Source organism: Mustelus asterias, chromosome 16 (assembly GCF_964213995.1).
Source record: "Mustelus asterias chromosome 16, sMusAst1.hap1.1, whole genome shotgun sequence".
Lineage (NCBI taxonomy): Eukaryota > Metazoa > Chordata > Chondrichthyes > Carcharhiniformes > Triakidae > Mustelus > Mustelus asterias.
The window spans coordinates 74675748-74698296 of NC_135816.1; the positions used below are offsets into that span (position 1 = coordinate 74675748).

The following is a 22549-nucleotide window of genomic DNA, read 5'->3' on the forward strand; positions in this document are numbered from 1 at the left end:
CCAACTCAACCTGGAACCACAAATTGACCCTGGGACCTTCATAGTCTGTGTGACTCAAGATGGACGCTTTCTCTCAGGGATTTTGGCTTGGTAACAGAAACTTGCTGACAGAAATTTTAAATCAACAATATGCTTTTGGATGCTTTTTTTGGTTGGGGAATAAAAGATGTACTTTTATCAGCTGAGACCAATCATGAAAACCATTATTTCCTATCATTGTTAACCTTACTCTATGCTACTGCTGCAAAATATCCTTTGGTTGGGACTTCTAGCGGCAGGAAGCGATAAATAAAATAAAGTTATGGTTGTGGTTTAAATCGTAATAATGATGTCTTAAACTGTGGGCCATAAGAACTAGAAAGGAGGAAATGGGGAGGAGGAGAGGAGGGAACTACAAATCCCATAAGGCACTGCGGTGCAGTGCGCGCAAGGCAGGTAGGGAGCGGTGTGGTAGAACCAATCGAGGAAGGTTTTAGTCGGCGGTGCAGCCACTGGCCGGTCCAATGGGGGGTGGCGGTGCTGTTGCCGACGTCAGAGGGAGAGGGCGAGCGATCCATGTGAGGTTGGCGGCCATGCGAGCCGGTGCCTGACGTCAGCGGGAAGCAGAGGAGTGAAGGGGAAAAGGCGGATTTGAGGAAAGCGGCGGAGCCGGGTCCCGGGGGGAGACCGCGCGCCGTGCTGTGTGAGCGCGCCCGGAGAACCAGCGAGTGCGTGTGTGTGTGTCTGTGCTTCTCTCACTCACTCACTCGCCGTCTCTCTCTCTGTGTCTCTGCCTCTTCCCCCGCCGAGAGCAGCAGTAGCACAACGAGAAGAAAATGGCCGACGACCCGACCGCAGCCGACAGGAACGTGGAAATCTGGAAGATCAAGAAGCTCATCAAGAGCCTGGAGGCCGCCAGAGGGTGAGTAAACATTTCCCCCACTCCTCTCTCCACTCCCATCCCGAAACGCTGCACCCCCACCCCCATCCTCTCTGACTGAGAGGAGGAAGCATGGACCCGGCACAGGCCTTACAATCATTTCGAGTTGCTTTAAAATGGGTCGGGGGGGGCGAGAGAGGACTACCACCTCTTGGCAATTTAATTCCAGACCCGACTGTAACTCTTCATGAACATTTTTTAATGTCTGAATATCAAGTTTTCATTTGTAATCTTCTCTGTAATGGTGTGTTTAAACTATCATTTATGCAAAGTTGCAGTCTTATACAGACTAGTTAACCCATGTGTGTGCCTGAATACTTCCTTACAAATAATGTTTGCATGCATCTGTCTACATACACACGTACATGTGCAGTTATTCATATGTGGGCTTCAAGCTGAGTTTGGGATGGAAATCGGAAAATGTTCATTACGATGTTAGGAAAGGTGGAGAGAATCATCCCTCCTATAAAATATTCATCTGCGTTGTAGCTGGAATAGTCTGTAACTGTATTGAGAAGGTGGCAGGCTGTCTTTAATTACTTGAAGACAGGGGGACAAGGTGACAGGCCTGGTCTTTTTTTTACAAAGGAAAATTTAGGAACATTCGTCATGGTTCACTATCAACAGCCCTAGTGACGGACTGCCTGTGTTGGCCATAGAGGTGGTTATCACATGTGTGAGGGATGGTATTATAGCTGCTGCATTGCAATTTTTTGCAATAAAATGCCCATGAAATAGTGTGGACTTGGCTGATTGCTGATGGAATTTTACATTGTTTCTGGGTAATATTATAGTTCTGTGTTAGTGTATCTGCTATAACTGTTCAATGTTTGGTTATTTAAAGCAATGGGACTAACCAACGGACAAAATGCAGTCCAGTAATCACTCCTGCTATGCTGGAAGAGCTTGTGTTGTTTCCTTTAAGCTATTGTATTATATTCTTTCATGTATCAAGTGGATGAGGCATGGAGATGTAGAAGTCTGGTCGGATCTCTGGTGCAAGTGCCAATTAATTTGAAACAGTGGTGGAGGAGCTGCACTATTGGATGAAGATAGGAACGGGCAGATAAAATTCTCTGTAAACTCGGAGCTTATTGTGTTCGTTTCATTTGCACATTGGTTAACACTGCTGCCTCATGGCACCAGGGACCCAGATTCAATTCCAGGCTTGGGTAACTGTGGAGTTTGCATGTTCTCCCTATGTCTGTCTGGGTTTCCTCTGGGTCCTCCAGTTTCCCATGACAATCCAAAGATGGTAAGAAGTCTAACACCAGGTTAAAGTCCAACAAGTTTATTTGGTAGCAAAAGCCACTAGCTTTTGGAACAGGCTGTTCCTTTGTCAGGTGGGTGGGAGATCTGGGATGTGCAGGGTGGGTAGATTGGACATGCTAAAAAGTGGCCCAAGATGTGTAGGTTAGGGGGAATTAGTGGGGTAAATGCATGGGTTACAGGGATAGGGCGAGGGCAGGGTGGGCCTGGGTATGATGTTCTGTTGGAGAGTCAGTGCAGTCTCTGTGGGCCAAATGGCCACCACCTGCACTGTAGGGATTCTGATGAGTGACCATGGTTGAGCTAATGAAGGAGGGGTGGTAGTGCTTGTACAGATTCAGTTGTCTTGTGGAAGGAATTGGGTTTTGGCCCTCTTGTAAGAAACTGAAATCAGTGCAGGCTTAAATTAGACACATTTTGGGATAAGTTAGACATTAATGCAGATTTAACTAAATGTGCCATGGGGCCAATACCATTGCACTCCCTTTTTACCAAGGCATCATGTGTAACAAGTGTATCCTGCATCCACATTGTTACTAGTCAGAATACCCAATAACACAAAATTGCACTGCATGTGAAGCCTGTGTTGGACAGCAGTCAGACCCGTGATCACTAGTACAACACCCAGCACCACTCTGGGTATTAACCAAGTTTGATGGACAAAATAAATTGTGCAATTCAACGTAAAAGCCTTCGGAAAACTGATTTGCATTTATGTAGCTCTTTTTGACACCCCAAAGCACTTCAAAGCCAATCAGCTACTTTAGTAATCCCAGTTCTAAAGATATACTGCTACTAATTTGCATACTGCAAAAATCTCTCAACCTGCAATGAGGTAAATGGTTTCATAATGTTGGTTGAGAGAAATTACTGTTATCAGAAAAAATTGGACACAGAGCAGTGATCCTTTGAATGGCAGACCAGGCTTGAGGGGCTGAATGGCCTACTTCTATTTCTTATTTTCTTATAATTCCAGAACTGACTGTACATTTTTACATCTACATATCAACTTTTCATTTATAGCCTCTGCTGTAATGGTGCTTTTGAACTAACATTTCAGCAGTTTCAGGTCTTTGACACTGTGATTATTAGGACAACTTGCAAAAGGCTTCTGTGAAAAACTAGGTTTAAGGGGCAATTTAAAGGATTACTGACGAGTAGAGTTGAGGGGCCCAGGCAGTTGAATGCCAATCTTGAGCAATGAGAAATCAGAGTTGCACAAGAGGGCAGAATTGAAGAGAACAGTGTGAGCAGGTTTGTGGGACTAGAATAGATGGAAAGGTATGAGGCCATGGAAGGATTTGAATACAAAGGTGGTATTTTAAAACAAGAATAGTACTCTCTCGGTATTGTATAGAAGCATCAGACTAGATTAGCTGTTGAAGTCTCTGAAGTAATTTTTGCAATGGCACCCATCTCATAGAATCCGACAGTGCAGAAGGAGGCCATTTGGCCCATTGAGTCTGCACCCACCGCAATCCCGTCCAGGCCTTATCCCCATAACCCCATGCATTTACCCATGCTCGTCCCCCTGACACTAAGGGGCAATTTAGCACGGCTAATCGACCTAACAGGCACATCTTTGGACTATGTGAGACATTGCGGTGCTGCAGCTGATATGAGGATGGTGCCTACAATTGAAGTGACTATTTTCTCAAATTTATAAATAAGATGGAAATATCCATCTGAGAAAACAAGATCTTTGCACTTGATCTGTATTTCAGGATTCAGTAAGATCGATGTAAGCTATTGTTGTATTCTAATCAGATTGTTGTGGTTTCCCTTGCAGAGATCAACTGGACAACATGTATAACGGGGTTATAGGCTAAAGTGAGTTTTGAAATCCTAGTGCCCAGTAGATATGGGCACAATTGCTTAATGTACTGGATTTGAGCAAACCTTTTTCAGTTTACAATGGGAATGCACAAAAAGACATAATTCCCATTAAAATTTAATACTTGAACTGCATGTTCTCTCCTTGGCTAGTGATTCAACCATGAACCATCCTACTCTTCTCGACTGACATTCATTTGCACATACTTCACAGTGGAACAGGAGCCCTGCCTGGTTTATCTTCCTGTCTGCAATGACTCCGATCAGATAAGTGGGTGTCGATTAGGAATTGAACTGGGAATCCTTTGGTCTGTGTATTCTTGTGATGCATTATGTTAGGAAGTTTAACTTGTGTGCTTGGGGGCACTGGTCCTTTGTTTGGGATGATAAATCCCATGAGCTTCTGTCATTACTACAGATAGCATGGTATTCTACGCACACTGGGATTTCTTTCTAGCTTAAAAAATATGCTGAGCAAAGCAATACCCTAATTTGCCCCACAAGCGCTTCCATAATTTCTGCTGCAAAACTTCTCTCCTAGGTTTGTTAATAGATCTAGGGGTTATGAGAAGTTGACCATCACTGTATCCTATCCTATGTGGAGTAACAATCAACAAGACAAATGTAATGTTGTAGCTGGTAGTATGTAACCAAAACATCAATGTACAAGCTGGAGGAAGTAATGCTTAAACTGTATTGTGGGATCTGATTAATAGAGAGCTTGAGTGCTTCTGGTCAGTCGTACACGGGAGATGTTTTCAGAGAAGCGAGCAGAAATTGATTTCTGTTAATGTCTGAATTTTGAGGGACATTTTTTTTTAAAAGTGGAGCTTCTCAACCTTGGAAGGAAGGTGACCTTGTTTATGTACAGAAACATGCTGTTCAACCCAACTTGTTAACGTTGGTGTTTATAATTCACAAAACCTTCTTTCCCAATAATTAACACTTTCTATCCTCTTGCCAGCAGAACTATATTGGCCAGAGAACACAGAAAAAAAACTTATCAGCAAGAGCAAATTTTTTATCTTTTGTAAGGAAGTTCAGCAAATGGATTGGATAAGATAGAGATGTGAAAGAATAGAAAAGCAGATTCAAATGAAGGCTGCTTAATTGTCATCCAGAGGGATCTAGATATTGTACACGAATTGCAGAGTTAGCATACAGGTACAACAGGTAATTAGGGAGGCAGATGGATGCTGGCCTTTATTACAAAGGGGATGGAGTATAAAAGTCGGGAAGTCTTATTTGAGCTGTGCTGGACGTTGATGGGAACAAAGAATAATACAGCACAGGAACAGGCCCTTCGGCCCTCCAAGCCCGCGCCGCTCCCTGGTCCAAACTAGACCATTCTTTTATATCACTCCATTCATGTGGCTATCTAGTTAAGTCTTAAACGTTCCCACTGTGTCCGCCTCCACCACCTTGCCTGGCAGCGCATTCCAGGCCCCCACCGCCCTCTGTAAAATACGTCCTTCTGATATCCGTGTTTCAACCCCCCCCTCACCTTGAACCTATGACTCCTCGTGAACGTCACCACCGACCTGGGAAAAAGCTTCCCACCGTTCACCCTATCTATGCCTTTCATAATTTTATACACCTCTATTAGGTCACACCTCATCCTCCGTCTTTCCAGTGAGAACAACAACAGTTTACCCAATCTCTCCTCATAACTAAGCCCTTCCATACCAGGCAACATCCTGGTAAACCTCTGCACTCTCTCTAAAGCCTCCATGTCCTTCTGGTAGTGTGGCGACCAGAACTGAGCACAGTATTCCAAATGCGGCCGAACCAACGTTCTATACAACTGCAACATCAGACTCCAACTTTTATACTCTATGCCCCGTCCAATAAAGGCAAGCATGCCATATGCCTTACTCACTACCTTCTCCACGTGACGTCACCTTCAAGGGTCTGTGGACTTGCACACCCAGGTCCCTCTGCGTATCCACACCCTTTATGGTTCTGCCATTTATCGTATAGCTCCCCCCTACGTTCTACCAAAATGCATCACTTCGCGTTTATCTGGATTGAACTCCATCTGCCATTTCTTTGCCCAAATTTCCAGCCTATCTATATCCTTCTGTAACCTCTGACAATGTTCCTCACTATCTGCAAGTCTAGCCATTTTCGTGTTGTCCGCAAACTTACTGATCACCCCAGTTACACCTTCCAGATCGTTTATATAAATCACAAACAGCAGAGGTCCCAATACAGAGCCCTGCAGAACACCACTAGTCACAGGCCTCCAGCTGGAAAAAGACCCTTCCACTACCACCCTCTGTCTTCTGTGACCAAGCCAGTTCTCCACCCATCTAGCCACCTCCCCCTTTATCCCATGAGATCCAACCTTTTTCACCAGCCTACCATGAGGGACTTTGTCAAACGCTTTACTGAAGTCCATATAGACGACATCCACGGCCTCCTTGTACAGGTGCCCTCCTCTCTTGAAAACTTCCCAGTGATCCAGGAAGATGAAGCCCTCCCTCCTGGACCAGTCCTTTAGCCAAGCGTTCAATTGTACAATCTCCCTATTCCTAGCCTCACTGGCCCTAGGCATTGGGAGCAGCCCAGAGATTGCCACCCTGGAGGCCCTACTTTTTAGCCTATTTCCCAACTCCCTGAATTGCTCTCGTAGGATCCCCCTGCTCTTCTTATCTACGTCATTTGCACTAATGTGTACAATGACATCTGTTTCTTTATCCTCCCCTTTTAATATGCCTCCTATCCGCTCGGAGACATCCAGTACTCCAGCACCAGGTAGGCAGACTACCATCCTGGACTCCTGTTTGCACCCACATAATCGCCTGTCCGTGCCTCTAAGCGACGCGTCCCCCACCACTATTGCTCTCCTAATCCCTCTCTTTCCTTTCCGGGCCACAGAGCCTGACTGTGTGCCAGTGACCTGGTCACTGTGGCTTACCCCTGGAGAGTCATTCTCCTCCACACTATCCAAAACAATATACTTGTTTTGGAGGGGGACAACCACAGGTGACCCCACTATTCATTGCTCACTCCCCTCCCTTCTCTCACCTGTTGCCGAGCCCTTCCTATTATGAGAGACAGCCACTGGAATACTCTCTGGTACATTACCCTTATGACCTTTACTCCTCCTAACTGTGACCCACGTGTCTTCCCCCTGAGGCCCCGGTGTAACTACTTGCCTATAACTCATGTCTATTTGTCTCACGTTCTCCCTGACTAGACTAAGGTCATCAAGCCGCTGCTCCAGTTCCCTGACGCGGTCCCTCAGGAGCTGCAGTTCCACGCACCTGGCGCAAATGTGAACCTCCGGGCGGCTAGGTGTTTCCAGGAACTCCCACATCCCACACCGAAAGCAACAAACTGGCCTATCACTCACAGCGACCCTTTTCCTTTATAGGAATGGAAAAGAAAAGAAAATACCTACCCCGCTTCGCCCTGTGACCTAAAGCCCTTACAGCTCTCGCTCTGCTCCCTGCTCACTCCACTGCCTGATCCCGACGCTGCCCGCTCAAAAGTGCGGCCTGCTTTTAAACCCTCCAAAAAACCTTCCCAGGCTTCTCCTGGGCCGACTTCCGGTTTTGGAAAAAAAACCCTCCGATTTCTAACACAAATTGAACTGAAAAATAAATAAACTAAATGCAGAAACACACTCCCTTACCCTCCGCCTGCTCCTGTGGAACAATGAGGCTGAAACCTCCAAGGCAAGCCCTTTTTACATCTAGAGTGCTGTGTACTGTTCGATCTCCCCCATTAAGGAGGGGCATGCTTGCATTGGAAGCAGTTCAGGGAAGGTTTGGTAGGCTGGGATAAAGGATATGTATTATGAGAACATGTTGGGACTATACTCATTTGAGTTTTATAGAATCATAGAACCCCGACACTGCACAAGAGGCCATTTGAATGATCTTACCTAAGCCGAGGTGAAGGGAGGTGATATTATTGAGACACATCATATTCTCGGGTTTGACAGGGTAGATACTATGAGGATGTTTTTTCCTATGGGGGAACCTAGAACTGGGGACACAGTGGGAGTCTCATTGGGCGGCGAAGCGGTGGCTGGGTCAAGAATATGTTCAAGGCTGAGATGAGCAAATTTCTGATGGACATGGGGATGGGCAGGAATGCGGAGTTAAAGCCGCACTTGCATCAATCATGAAGGGTCAGGTGGCCAATTTGTCATGTCAACCTTGGAATTGGCATATCAACCATTCTTGTATCGGTACAAGTAGTGAGTGACAGCAGACCTATTTAGATGTAGGGACATTGCAACCAATTAAAATCCTTGCCCCTTTCTGATACTCACATGCATTTTGTTTGCAGAAGTGAAATTCAGGACTCTACTCGCTTTGCCTGTTAATTTTGTGGATGGAAATCTTTAAGATTTTCTAGTTGATAACCCACTTCCATTTCTCTGCTGTGATGTCAGTCAGGAGAGGAAAATAGTGATTTCTTGTGCTGTCTCCTCCTGCCTGTAATCCCCTCCCCCAATCTCCCTTGAAGGCAGTAACCCTGTTTCAGTTGTAACAGGCTCACCTCTAAGGTGATTGCAAGTTCATAATCTCACTCTGGGATCTGGTCATGAATGTTGTTAGAGATGCCTTCTTGCTGATTATGTTGAACTCTGGCCCCGCTAGCCACAGTTCATTATGTGAAAGGTCCCATGGCAATGTAAGAAAAAGAACAGCATTACTTCAAGTATCCAATGTTTATCCATAGTCAACCTGATGTATAAAAAATGATTTGGTCATCAATCTTATTACTGTTTGTATATGCAAATTACTTGCTGCATTTTCTTGTAATGCTAGCTATAAAGTGTTTTAATTTGTTGTGATGTGCTTTGGAACATTGCAGAGGGCTCTATATAACTGCTAGTTCTTTGTGGGGCAGGATGTGTATTTGCTTATCAGCAGCACAGCAAAAATGGGGCACCGTGTGATGTGGAGACGCCGGCGTTGGACTGGGGTAAACACAGTAAGGAGTCTCACAACACCAGGTTAAAGTCCAACAGGTTTATTTGGTAGCAAAAAGCCACTAGCTTTCGGAGCGCTGCTCCTTCATCAGGTGAGTGGGAGTTCTGTTCATAAACAGGGCATATAAAGATACACAATTTACAAAATAATGGTTGGAATGCGAGTCTTTACAGGTAATCAAGTCTTAAAGATACAGACAATGTGAGTGGAGAGAGGGTTAAGCCGTGTGAGACAGAGGAGTACAGATGTTGCTCTGTATTGTGTAATCTAATTGTACAGTGATTTGGAATACTGAAGTATTCCTTCACTTGCTCCTGCATCATTGTAATTCATTCATAGATGTGAAGCTGTGGACTTTGCAGCTTTAGCTGAGGCTTGCTGAAATTAGTAATTGAAGCTGTGGCTGATCTCATCGGGTTAGTTTCCTCCTGTTGTCCAGACTGAGAAAGTCATGTGACTTGTATGAAGTGACGCTCACAGCACCTCCAGCAAGATCTTTGAATTGCTCCCGTTGCTACATAGGATCTAGTTGAATTGGATTCAAGAAATCTCAGAACCATAGAAAATTACAGATCAGAAACAGGCCTTTTGGCCCCCCCTTGTCTGTGCCGAACCATTTTTTTGCCTAGTCCCACTGACCTGCACTTGGACCGTATCCCTCCACAGCCCTCTCATCCATGAACCCATCCAAGTTTTTCTTAAATGTTGAAAGTGACCCTGCATTTACCACTTTATCCGGCAACTCATTCCACACTCTGCGTGAAGAAGCCCCCCCTAATATTCCCTTTAAACTTTTCTCCTTTCACCCTTAACCCATGCCCTCTGGTTTTTTTGCTCCCCTAGCCTCAGCGGAAAAAGCCTGCTTGCATTCACTCTATCTATACCCATCAAAATCTTATACACCTCTATCAAATGTCCCCTCATTCTTCTACGCTCCAGGGGAATAACGTCCCAACCTATTCAATCTCTCTCTGTAACTCATCTTCTGAAGTCCCAGCAACATCCTTGTAAACCTCTGCACTCTTTCAACCTTATTTACATCCTTCCTGTAACTAGGTGACCAAAACTGTACACAATACTCTAAATTCGGCCTCACCAATGCCTTATATAACCTTACCATAACACTCCAATTTTTATACTCGATACTCTGATTTATAAAGGTCAATGTACCGAAGGCACTCTTTACGACCCTATCCACCTGTGACGTCACTTTTGGGGAATTCTGTACCTGTATTCCCAGATCCCTCTGTTCAACTGCACTCTTCAGAGTCCTACCATTTACCCTGTACGTCAAACTTACTGGCCTATAATTTCCCGGATTTCTTTTGGGACTTTTTTTAAACAACGGAACAACATGAGCCACCCTCCAATCATCCGGCACCTCCCCTGTGAATACTGACATTTTAAATATGTCTGCCAGGGCCCCTGCAAGTTCAACACTAGCTTCCCTCAAGGTCCGTGGGAATACCCTGTCCGGTCCTGGGGATTTATCCACTCCGATTTGCCTCAAGACAGCAAGCACCTCCTCCCCTTTAATCTGTAAAGGTTCCATGGCCTCCCTACCAGTTTGCCCTATTTCCGTAGACTCCATGCCCGTTTCCTCAGTAAATATGGATGCAAAAAACCATTTAGTATCTCCCCCACCTCTTTTGGTTCCATACAAAGTCTACCCACTCTGGTCTTCAAGAGGACCAATTTTATCCCTCACTATCCTTTTGCTCCTAACATACCTATAGAAGCTCTTTGGATTTTCCTTCACTCTGTCTGCCAAAGCAACCTCATGTCTTCTTTTAGCCCTCTTGATTTCCCTCTTAAGTAGCTTCTTGCACTTTTTATACTCCTCGAGCATCTGATGTGTTCCTTGCTGCCTGTACATTTCATACAACTCTCTCTTCCTCTTAATCAGTGTTACAATCTCCCTTGAGAACCAAGGTTCCTTATTCCTATTTACTTTGCCTTTAATCCTGACAGGAACATACAAACTCTGCACTCTCAAAATTTCTCCTTTGAAGGCCTCCCACTTTCCATTTACGTCCTTTACGTCCTTACCAGAGAACAGCCTGTGCCAATCCACACTTCCCAGATCCCTTCTCATTTCATCAAATTTGGCCTTTTTCCAGTTCAGAACTTCAACCCGAGGACCAGATCCATCCTTATCCACGATCAGGTTGAAACTAATGGCATTATGATCACTGGATCCAAAGTGTTCCCTCACAGTCACATCCATCACCTGCCCTAACTCATTTCCCAATAGGAGATCCAATATTGCATCCTCTCTAGTTGGCACCTCTATATACTGATGTAGAAAATTTTCCTGAACACGTTTTACAAACTCTACCCCATCTAAACCTTTAACAGTATGCGAGTCCCAATCTATATGTGGAAAATTAAAATCCCCTACTATCGCAACTTTGTGTTTCTTGCAGTTGTCAGCTATCTCTCTGCTGATTTGTTCCTCCAATTCTCGCTGACTATTGGGTGGTATATAATAGAAACATAGAAAGAAACATAGAAAAACTACAGCACAAAACAGGCCCTTCGGCCCCACAAGTTGTGCCGAACATATCCCTACCTTCTAGGCCTACCTATAACCCTCCATCCTATTAAGTCCCATGTACTCATCCAGGAGTCTCTTAAAAGACCCTATTGAGTTTGCTTCCACCACCACTGACGGCAGCTGATTCCACTCGCCCACCACCCTCTGTGAAAAACTTACCCCTAACATTTCCCCTGCACCTACCCCCCAGCACCTTAAACCTGTGTCCTCTCGTAGCAGCCATTTCCACCCTGATAGAAACAAATACAACCCCATTAATGTGGTCATACCTTTCCTGTTTCTCAGCTCCACCCATAGGGCCTCTGTAGACAAGCTCCCTAATCTATCCTGCCTGAGTACCGCTGTAACATTTTCCCTGACCAACAATGCCACCCCCCCCACCTTTTATCCCTCAGCCTCTATCTCGCCTGAAACATTGGAACCCTGGAACATTGAACTGCCAGTCCTGCCCCTCCTGTATCCAAGTTTCACTAATGGCTATAATGTCATATTTCCATGTGTCTATCCACGGCTTCAGCTCATCTGCCTTCCCCACAATACTCCTGGCATTGAAATAGACACACCTCAGAAGGTGTGGCACGGTAGCACAGTGGTTAGCACTGCTGCTTCACAGCTCCAGGGTTCCGGGTTCGATTCCCGGCTCGGGTCACTGTCTGTGTGGAGTTTGCACATTCTCCTTGTGTCTGCGTGGGTTTCCTCCGGGTGCTCCGGTTTCCTTCCACGGTCCAAAGATGTGCGGGTTAGGTGGATTGGCCAGGTTAAAAAAAATTGCCCCTTAGAGTCCTGGGATGCGTAGGTTAGAGGGATTAGCAGGTAAAATATGTTGGGGTAGGGCCTGGGTGGGATTATGGTCGGTGCAGACTCGATGGGCCGAATGGCCTCCTTCTGCACTGTAGGGTTACTATGAAAAGGTTATTTCCACCACGCTCAACCCTTCCATTTGTGATTTTGCTTGAACTAACCTGTCTTTTTACCCCTGCTCCACTATCTGCTCTGGTTCCCATCCCCCTGCAAATCTAGTTTAAACGCTCCCCAATAACACTAGCAAACCTCCCTGCAAGTATATTGGTCGTCTTGTAGTTTAGGTGTAACCCGTCTCTCTTGTACAGGTCCCACCTCCCCCAGAAGAGGTCCCAATGATCCAAGAATCGGAAACCCTGCCCCCTACACCAGTTCCTCAGCCACGTGTTTATCCGCCCAAGCGTCCTACTCCTACCCTCACTGGCACGTGGTACAGGTAGCAATCCTGAGATTACTACCCTCGGGGTCCTGCTTTTTAACTTCCTTCCAAGCTCTTTGTACTCACTCTTTAGGACCCCCTCACTCTTCCTACCTGTGTCATTTGTACCGATGTGTACCACGACATCTAATCCTATGTGCGTTGGCTCTTCAACGCACACTCTTATGGATTGAATGCATGCTTGCAGCTGCTTCTACTGTAGATTTACCTATACTCGCCCCAGAGTTGTGGGTGAAGCTGAACTGTGTTGAATACTTTAGTTGGCAGAAGTATGTGGCGGGGGGGGTTCCCAGGATTCTGGGAGTCATCGTACGAGTAACTGTGTCTTCTGGAAAGAGTGCAATCATTGCTTGATAAGAGCAGTTCTTTGACTGTTCGGTTCTCACCCCCAGGATCACCCTGGCTTGCACCTTGGTTTTGTTCATGGTGCTTCATAATTGAGTTTCTGGATGGCAACCTGAAAATCTACCTTGCCACGCTTTAAGCTCCTTTTTCTAAGAAACTTGTTGATGTTGTCATGTTTCCTTTCCCTTAGTGTTCTTCACTAATACAACTTTGCATCATAAGTTGGATCTCTTTTTGTCTCGCTGAGTGAATGGGAATGCAATTTCTAAGGTGTAGATTTCCTTTTTGCTTTTTCTCTCTGGGTATTCTTGTGTAATGCACTTACCAATATTATATGGCATTGTCATAAATCCTGCTTCCTGGAGGACAAGTTTCCATGACTTAAATAGGTATGGTAGTTAGGGAGGTGCCTACACGTGCAGTGACCTGTGCTTCTCGAACATGTGATATTATGGCAACACAGGTGAGCTAAACAAAGTTTGTTGTGACTATAGGATTTTTAGAATGTGAGTGGAACAGGATATTCAGCTATATTCTTACTGGGGTGACATTATAACCAGTTGGTGAAAGTTGTTTCTGCTTCATCAGCTTTAGTTGAGGGAAGAATTATTTCCTCTTGCCTATACCAACATTGCTCAGCATATTTATGGATAACTGTATCTTTTCCCTGGAGACTTCTCCAATTGAGGTGTGGAACCATGAAAGGAGCAGGATGGTGCAAAATACAGAAGATTACCCCCTCCACCCAAACTCCTGTGCAATAACTTGTTCGGCATTTCAAATGCCCAAACAATGCAGCCTCAAAACCAAGTGCACTCCTCTTGCTTGGATGAGATATCCATTCAACATCGTCCTTTTGCCATCCTCCCTACATTTGAGTGCTTCTGAATACAAATTTCTGTATTGTTCTATGATGCTTGAACTTCAAGCATTACTTCCAGCTTATAATTGGAATATTTATTTTGGCTTAAGATATTAATTTGTTTCAATGTGAAGCCTCATCGCAACTTTCAGTGGGCCAATGGTTGCTCACCTATTTTTTTTGGCAGAAACCTGGTTTATTCATAAGCTTCAAGAAATTATTTTTGTGCCACCAGTCCCCTTATTGCTCATGGTCCAGTTGTGGAGCTGCTGCTCACTGTTGTCTTTAATCCTCGGTGAATAGTGAAGTGTCTTTACTGTGCTGCCTATTCACTGTTCTGTGGACCAATTGTTGCATATCTCTTTTCTTTCCCATTTGCATTTATTGGAGATGGGCTAGTTACATTTTTTAATGACTTACACAACTGGTGAAAGGATGCATGTGTTGGGCCATTTTCCCCTTCAATTTGGTTTGTTAGGATGGTGGGATCCTGCTCTGGGGACAGAGATAGATGAGATTGCAGTTGACAGTTTGTCCGTCCAGACACACTCATTCCATTAGGACAGAATGGTGGCACAGTGGTTAGCACTTCTGCATCACCGTGCCAGGGACCCGAGTCTGCTTCTGGTCTTTGGTGACTGTTTGCATGTTCCCCCTGCGTGTGTTTCCTTCAAGTGCTCCGGTTTCCTCCCACAATCCAAAGATGTGCAGGTTAGGTGGATTAGCCATGCTAAATTGCTCCTTAGTGTGCAAAAATGTGTGGGTTAAGGGGATTAGTGGGGAAAGACATGGGGTTGCAAGGATAGGGCCTGGGTAGGATGCTCTGTCGGAGAGACGGTGCAGACTCGACAGACCAAATGGCCTACTGCATTGTGGAATTCTATAATTCCTCTGTCCCTTAATCATTTCAGTAAGAGTTTTAACAACACCAGGTTAAAGTCCAACAGGTTTATTTGGTAGCAAATGCCATTAGCTTTCGGAGCGCTGCTCCTTCGTCAGATGGAGTGGATATCTGCTCTCAAACAGGGCATACAGACAAAATCAAGTTACAGAATACTGATTAGAATGCGAATCTCTACAGCCAACCAGGTCTTAAAGATACAGACAATGTGAGTGGAGGGAGCATTAAGCACAGGTTAAAGAGATGTGTATTGTCTCCAGACAGGACAGCCAGTGAGATTCTGCAAGTCCAGGAGGCAAGCTGTGGGGGTTACTGATAGTGTGATATAAATCCAAGATCCCGGTTTAGGCTGTCCTCATGTGTGCGGAACTTGGCTATCAGTTTCTGCTCAGCAACTCTGCGCTATTGTGTGTCGTGAAGGCCGCCTTGGAGAACGCTTACCCGAAGATCAGAGGCTGAATGCACGTGACCGACATGGTACATTGGGGAAACCATGCAGACGCTACGACAACGGATGAATGAACACCGCTCGACAATCACCAGGCAAGACTGTTCTCTTCCTGTGGGGGAGCACTTCAGCGGCCACGGGCATTTAGCCTCTGATCTTCGGGTAAGCGTTCTCCAAGGCGGCCTTCACGACAGCGCAGAGTCGCTGAGCAGAAACTGATAGCCAAGTTCTGCACACATGAGGACGGCCTAAAGCGGGATCTTGGATTTATGTCACACTATCAGTAACCCCCACAGCCTGCCTCCTGGACTTGCAGAATCTCACTGGCTGTCCTGTCTGGAGACAATACACATCTCTTTAACCTGTGCTTAATGCTCCTTCCACTCGCATTGTATCTTTAAGACCTGGTTGGCAGGAGAGATTCGTATTCTAATCCGTATTCTGTAACTTGATTTTGTGTCTCTGTGCCCTGTTTGAGAGCAGATATCCACTCCATCTGACGAAGGAGCAGCGCTCCGAAAGCTAATGGCATTTGCTACCAAATAAACCTGTTGGACTTTAACCTGGTGTTGTTAAAACTCTTACTGTGTTCACCCCAGTCCAATGCCGGCATCTCCACATCATGACTTAATCATTTCATCAGGTCTCTTGAGTAACTCAAAGTTTAAAAAAAAATCCCCTGATGCCCAATTCTACACACCATCCATACACAAGCATGTTACAACACCAGACAGTTATTAAGAAAAACAAATCAAGAACTTGCTTTCGTACATGGATCCTGACTGATTAAAGTACAGAAAGTGCCACTCAACCTGTTTGAAACAGTTATCTAATTAGCCCTCTTGTCTCTTTCCTCATAGCTTTGAATTTCTTTCTTTAGCGAGCATAAACCCAGTTCTCAGTTGAAAATTAGTGTTGAATCCCCCTTTTTCTTCTCCTTTGCTATAGGGGAACAATTTTAGCACAGTGCAGACTGGAGTTAATCTTTCCTTCGTTCTTGAAACTCCATACTACAAGTCATGTTCTTGACCTCAGCTGCACATGTTTGTTTGGGTTCCATTTTTTAAAAACAAAGATCAGATATTGAGAATAGCTGTCTGCCAAACTTCAAAATGTTGACTTTAATAGATGGTAACCTGCTTGCCCTGCATCAGAAATTCATGGGCTAAAACTCCTCTTGAGGTTTTGAGCACGCAATCCAGGCTGATATTGGAGCAATGCTGCTTCACTGTTGAAGGTACATCTTACAATTAAATGCTAAATCATAGTACACACTCTTGTCTCCGTCCACATTAACCCATGATGCTCCAATGAAAAGTGAGAATTTTTCTCCAGTGTCTTGGCCAAAATTTGTCCTTCATCTAATAGTCCCAAAAACTAAGCCCAAGTATCATGTTTAATTGGTAATTTTCTCTTGGCTGTGTGTGGGATGGAGCTGTGTATAGATTGGCTGCTATGTTTATTTTATGCTGACTGCAATCCAGAAACAATTCTTTGGCCATGGTGAATTTTAACATGACATGAGAATGTGAAAGGCACCATATAAACACCAATTTTGAAAACCGACTTAAGCTTGTAGTTGATATAATACACACAGGTAGGATTCTATTTTTGGTGCTGTATGTTGCCAGCAGCAGGCTCCATGTAGACTAATCCTCTTGACTTAAACAATAATTGTATACACTTCATAGAACTTTGAAGGGCATTGGTGTACTGTTTGTGCATTGTAAGGCAGCGAATTTGAATTATTGTCCACAGCTTAAATCTGCTTGTTAATTCAGATTACGAATATCCATGTGTCTACTCCTGCATGTAGGTGCGATTTAAGTTGTGAAGCGGTGGTAAACTTGATTGGTTGAGAGTTGGCAGTTGTCCTAAAAATACAGTAAAGCCTATTCGTTAGGATCCAACTGTCTCTCAATGTCTGAGAAGCACTTTTCCCCGATTTTCCCCTCCTTTTCTCTGCTAGTGGCATGTTGCCTTGTACCTTCCATAAATTGCTGTTATTCATGCTGAAGACTGAAAAGTTAATTTTGGTGTTTGCACTTGCAGGGCATCCCGATACACATTTCTATTGTCCTGGCTGAGATTGGTTTCTCTCACTTGAGAAAAGGAACCTGGTCTGTGTGGTTCAGTGTTTAGTACTGTCTGAAGCCTTGGTTAACCTTGGAATGTGTTTCATTATGCATGCTGGTTTGGATGCTGTTAATGAGCAGCTTCTGAGTCTTAATACCACACACTTTGTATGCTTATTCCAACATCAAAATTCCAAACCTTTAATTATGAGACTTAGATCCTCTGATTTCTAAACCATCCCACATGACTTGTCTACTTATTCCTTCTAGCAATATTCACAGGAATTGCAGTTGTCTTCTATTTCCCCTTCCAGTGCTCTCAATGCAACAAACTATTTAGATATGGCTTGAGCCCACTCTCCAAAGTAATCTTGTTGATTAATGCTGCTTTATTTAATATTTTTGAATTGTGATATTCCCTTTTGCTTTATCTATGTTAGATAGTAGTCCCAGGAGCCTTCTGCACTATATAATTTGATAGTTGATCTTCTGCAACCATTTCATTTTCCTGGCTGATCTCCATATTCCCCTCCATCAATCTCCGTTTTGGACATGCTCATCAACTGAGCATCTGCAGCCTTTGAGTAGAGATTGCCAGATCTGCAAACTTCTGAGTAAAGAAATTTGTCCTCTTAGTCCTAAGTGGCTGACCCCCCTTATCCTGGGATGATGCCCCTCATTCTCAACTATCCAGCCAGAGGAAAATATCCTGTCAGCATTGACCCTATCGAGTTCTCTTAGAATTTTGTTCAAGTAAAATCGGCTCTCATTTCTCTGAAATTTACAGAATATAGGCCTGTTCTACTCCATCTCTCTCCATAGGGTAGCTCTTTCATCCAAACCATCAATTTAGTGAATCACCTTTGCAATCTTTCCAAGGCAAGTACATTCTTTCTTGGGGATGGGGACCAAATTATTAAAGGTGTAGTTTCACCAAGGCTATATATCATTGCAGCAAGACTGCCTTCCTCTTAAATGGCCCCGTCCCATTAAAGGCCAATGTACTATTTGCGTTAGTAATTATTTGCTGTACCTATGTTAACTTTGATACAGGGACGCAAACTTCCCTCTGAATAGCAATATTATTTTTTTTTAAAGTCCTTTGACTTCCTGGCGTAACATTGATTTGAGGGGCCTGTGAACTACTCCCATCATTTACACTGATACTGGACTGATCCTTTCTCATGACTTTTTTTATCTGATTGTTTTTTGTAAATCAGCCTTACTCTACTCCCTTTTTGCAATTTGTCTTTTTTCTAAATTCAAGTTGTGCCTGGAAATGTTCAGTTTCCAATCTTAGCCACCCTGTAACCACATCTCAGTAATGGCTACTGAATCGTCATTTATTTCTATTTGTGCCATTAAATTATCTATCTTGTTACAGATGTTTTGTGCATTCACAGTGCACCTTAGTTTTAAGGTTTTACCTCCTTATTTAGTGGGCACGTAGTATACAGTACTGCAAAAACCTACTTGTGTGTTTGTGCTCAATAATAATCTTTGACCTCATTAGTTGAGTGTGATGGTTGGACCAGGAATCAAAACCTGTACTTGTACTGCTGAGTGTTTTGCCACTGTACAAATATTTTCATGTTCAACCTCAACGCGTGCAGTTCCTGGATGAGCTTGACACTAACGTTGAAACCATTCAATGAGCTTCCTCTGTTGCTTCCCTTCCTCTAACCTACCAAGCCAAACCTTCCCTTAGCTTCCCCTCCCAAGGCCAGTACATGCATCTTTGATTTCTTTATCTCTCCTCCTTTCCGAGTTAATATTGTCCACAAGACCTATCTTCTGTTCCCTATTCCTGCTACTGACCAATTTCTATTCCTGGCCCCCAAGTTAGCTGATAATGGTTCTCTTTACTCCGATACTGTCCTTTACTCCTTAAAAATATGCAATCATCAACCCTTTCATTAAAACAATTCTTACCTGTCCGTCCATGAAATATCAGCACCCAATTTACCTTCCTCTCTCGTCCTTGATATATGCTGTTGTTTACCAAATCATCTTTCCCATAGACCCATGCAGGAATCCTTCCAAACCTGTTTCTGCCTCAGCCCCAATAAAGCAATGGTTCTTGCCAAAGGCAAGGGGGGAGGTTTAACACAGATATCAGAAGGACATATTTTACACAGAGGGTCGTGGGGGCCTGGAATGTGTTGCCGGGCAAGGTGGTGGAGGTGGACACACTGGGAACGTTTAAGACTTATCGAGACAGCTATATGAACGCAGTGGGAATGGAGGGATACAAAAGAGTGGTCTAGTTTGGACCAGGGAGCGGCGCGGGCTAATTGTTCTTTGTTTCTCGTTTCAAGGCTTCATTCTATGATCATCTTGCTGGTGCCAGTACAGAGCGAGACTGCGGATAGTTGGGAACCTGTCTCGGGGGCAGGGAATTCAGATGGTGTTCGTAAAGCAGAAGTGGAAATGAATAGGGTTGGGAAGCATTTTCTGATCAGGGCCAGTGTGATCTCCTGGACTCGTTTCGATCGCCACAGGGGGTCGGAGAGGAATTTCCCAGATTTTTTTTCCCCCATATTGGCCCTGGGGTTTTCACTCTGGGTTTTCGCCCCTCCCTGGAGATCACATGGTCTGGGATGGGGGGTGGGGGTGAGTTAATAGGTTGTGATGAACAAAGCATCGTAGCTGTGAGGGACAGCTCGGTGGATAGGATATTAGGATGTAGATAGGCTGGAAAATTGGGCGGGGATCCTGGATTCAGGATTCAATCCTTGTCCGGGGAGCGGCGCGGGCTTGGAGGGCTGAAGGGCCTGTTCTTGTGCTGTATTGTTCTTTGTTCTTTGGACTTATTCAGCGACTGTGGCAAAGGTAAACTATTCCTCCTTGTTCGTCTCAACCTGGATATAGTCTTTGACATGGTTAAATGACCACCTTTCCCCAACATCTCTCCATTGTTGTGCAGTTAGGTGGTTCCGTTCTTATCTATATGATTATATCCAGAATCTCCTGCAATGATTTCTCTTATATCTGATGCACCCTTGGCCCCATTCTATTTCTCAACTACATGTAGTCCCTCCGTGACACCATCCAAAAAAAGTCAGATGCCGCATGTGCGTGAACAGCACCCAGGTTTATCTCATGCCCTCCTCCCTCAACCTCTTCACTGTTTGTAAATTGTCAGGTTTCTTAAATTGCAAGATGAGCAGAAATTTCCTCCACCTGAATATTGGGAAAACCAGAGTAATTGGCCAGAACTTTGTAAAGGCAATGGGGTCTCAGCCACTGGCTCTTGAGCCAGTGAGAGCCATATGTCACCTCCACTTGTAAAGCTTGCCACATCTTGTTCCGCCTTGGATATTTGACAGGAAAGTAGTGGGTCTCCCCCCAGGATGAAGGACTCAAAAGTCTCACCAGCTGAGAGCTACCATTGTGTCAAGGACAGGTGGTTCCTGCTGCTCGTATGATGCCCACTTGAGCCCCAGGATCATGGCTGGGTCCCAGGCCAGTGTTGTGTGATGGTAGGGGACCTGAGGAGGTGGGTCAACAGCAAGGATTGGGGACTGGCACTCAGCTGTTTCCTGCCCCCTTCCTGATGCTGGGTCCCTTGATCAGTCATTGAGCACCCTTGAACAAACTATCCCCTGGGAGCCAGCAAGCAAATTTACATGGGATTGCCTGTCATACACATTTCATGGCAAGCCCCTTGCCTGCTACTTCCCACTAATGTCCTTGCAGAAGTGCGGGCCTTGTTTCATGGTAGATGCTGCAAGTGCAGCATATGAATAGGCTTACATGTCTCGTGCGTTGAAAAACATCTAACAAAAGTTTAAAGAAAATGTTAGATCTTGTCACCAACTCTGTTCACTAACAGTGACTCATCCTTCTGCCCGGCAACAGTCTGAGTCTGAACCTCCCTCACTTCCCTTAGGCAGTCCCTCGGGATTGAGGATGATTGGTTTCCACTCAGTTTTGATGGGTTCTGAGATGGCTGATCAGTTGATTGTGCGATCTGCAGACTCTGCCAATATGTGCTCAAAAGTCAGGTGTTGGAGATTTGTGTGCTGTCCACCACCTCTTCATATTCCTGACAAAGTCTCTGTTTAGTGAGCCCTTGCTATTTTGGTTGGTCATAAGTCAGCTCTCTAGGCTGGTGTATTTGAAATAATCCCTAAGAGTTTCTGCTCTCCTGGAGTTTCCTGCTGTAGCCAAGTTCTGAAATTTTCAGCCATGTTTCTGGTATATCACTAAAACCACTCAATTTTGTCTCTGGTGTCACCAGACTCCCCTTACCTGCTGTTGAAATCCTTGTTTGTGCATTTGTTACCTTAAGACTTGACTGTTCTAATGCACTGCTATCACCCCCTGCATTGTACCCCCTGTAAACTTGAGGTCATCCGAAGCCTTGCTGCCCATGTCTGAACTCGCACCAAGTCCTGTACACCATCACCCCTCTGCTCACTGATCTCGTGGAATCCCTGCAGTGCAGAAAAAGGCCTTTAGACCCATCGAGCTTGCACCAACAAAAATCTCACCCAGGCCCTATCCCCGTAACCTCACTAATTTATCCTGCTAGTCCCCTTGACGCTAAGGAGCAATTGAGCCTGGCCAGTCGACTTAACTCGCACATCTTCGGGTCCCTAGTGCTGTGAGGCAGTAGTACTAGCCATTGTGCTGCCCTACATTGGTTCCTGGTCCAGCAAACCTTCGTCAGAATTCTCACCCCTTGTTTTTAAGATAGAGAGGGGCAATGGATGGATTTAATAATTTCCAGTGCCACAACCCTCAAATGTCTGTGCTCTTCTAATTTTGGCCCCCTGCGCATCCCTGATTTTGGCTGCTGTGCCTTCAGCCATAAGGCCCTTAACTCTGGATTTCACTCCCTAAACTTTGTATCTCTCCCCCTCTTCAGCCGTAATGTCTCCTTATGTGGCTTGGTATTAAAATTTCTTACATATCACTGCTATAAAGTGACTTGGGAAGTTCTATGTTAAAGGTGCGATTAGTGCAAGTTATTGCTCAAGGTTCACACTTGTATGAAATCTCTTTAGCGGAAGGAAATTCTGTAGTTGAAGTACAACCTTGCAGCTTTGTGTTTCTTGTTTCAGTTCGGCTCAGTTGGTAGTACTCTTGCATCTGAGTACCAAGGTTGTGAGTTCAAGTCCCATTCCAGATATGTTCAGAGAT

At 44.8% G+C, this 22549-nt stretch overlaps 1 protein-coding gene across 1 annotated transcript in view; it reads left to right on the top strand.

Annotated features, from left to right (window-relative positions):
• The first annotated feature begins 518 nt into the window (after nt 1-518).
• Nucleotides 519-22549, top strand: part of LOC144505251 (eukaryotic peptide chain release factor subunit 1) — a 64647-nt gene continuing 42616 nt past the window's right edge. The window contains exon 1 of the mRNA XM_078231288.1: nt 519-901. Within this exon, the coding sequence (XP_078087414.1) occupies nt 816-901 (86 nt within the window). The 5' untranslated portion in view covers nt 519-815. The remainder of the gene's footprint in view (nt 902-22549) is intronic.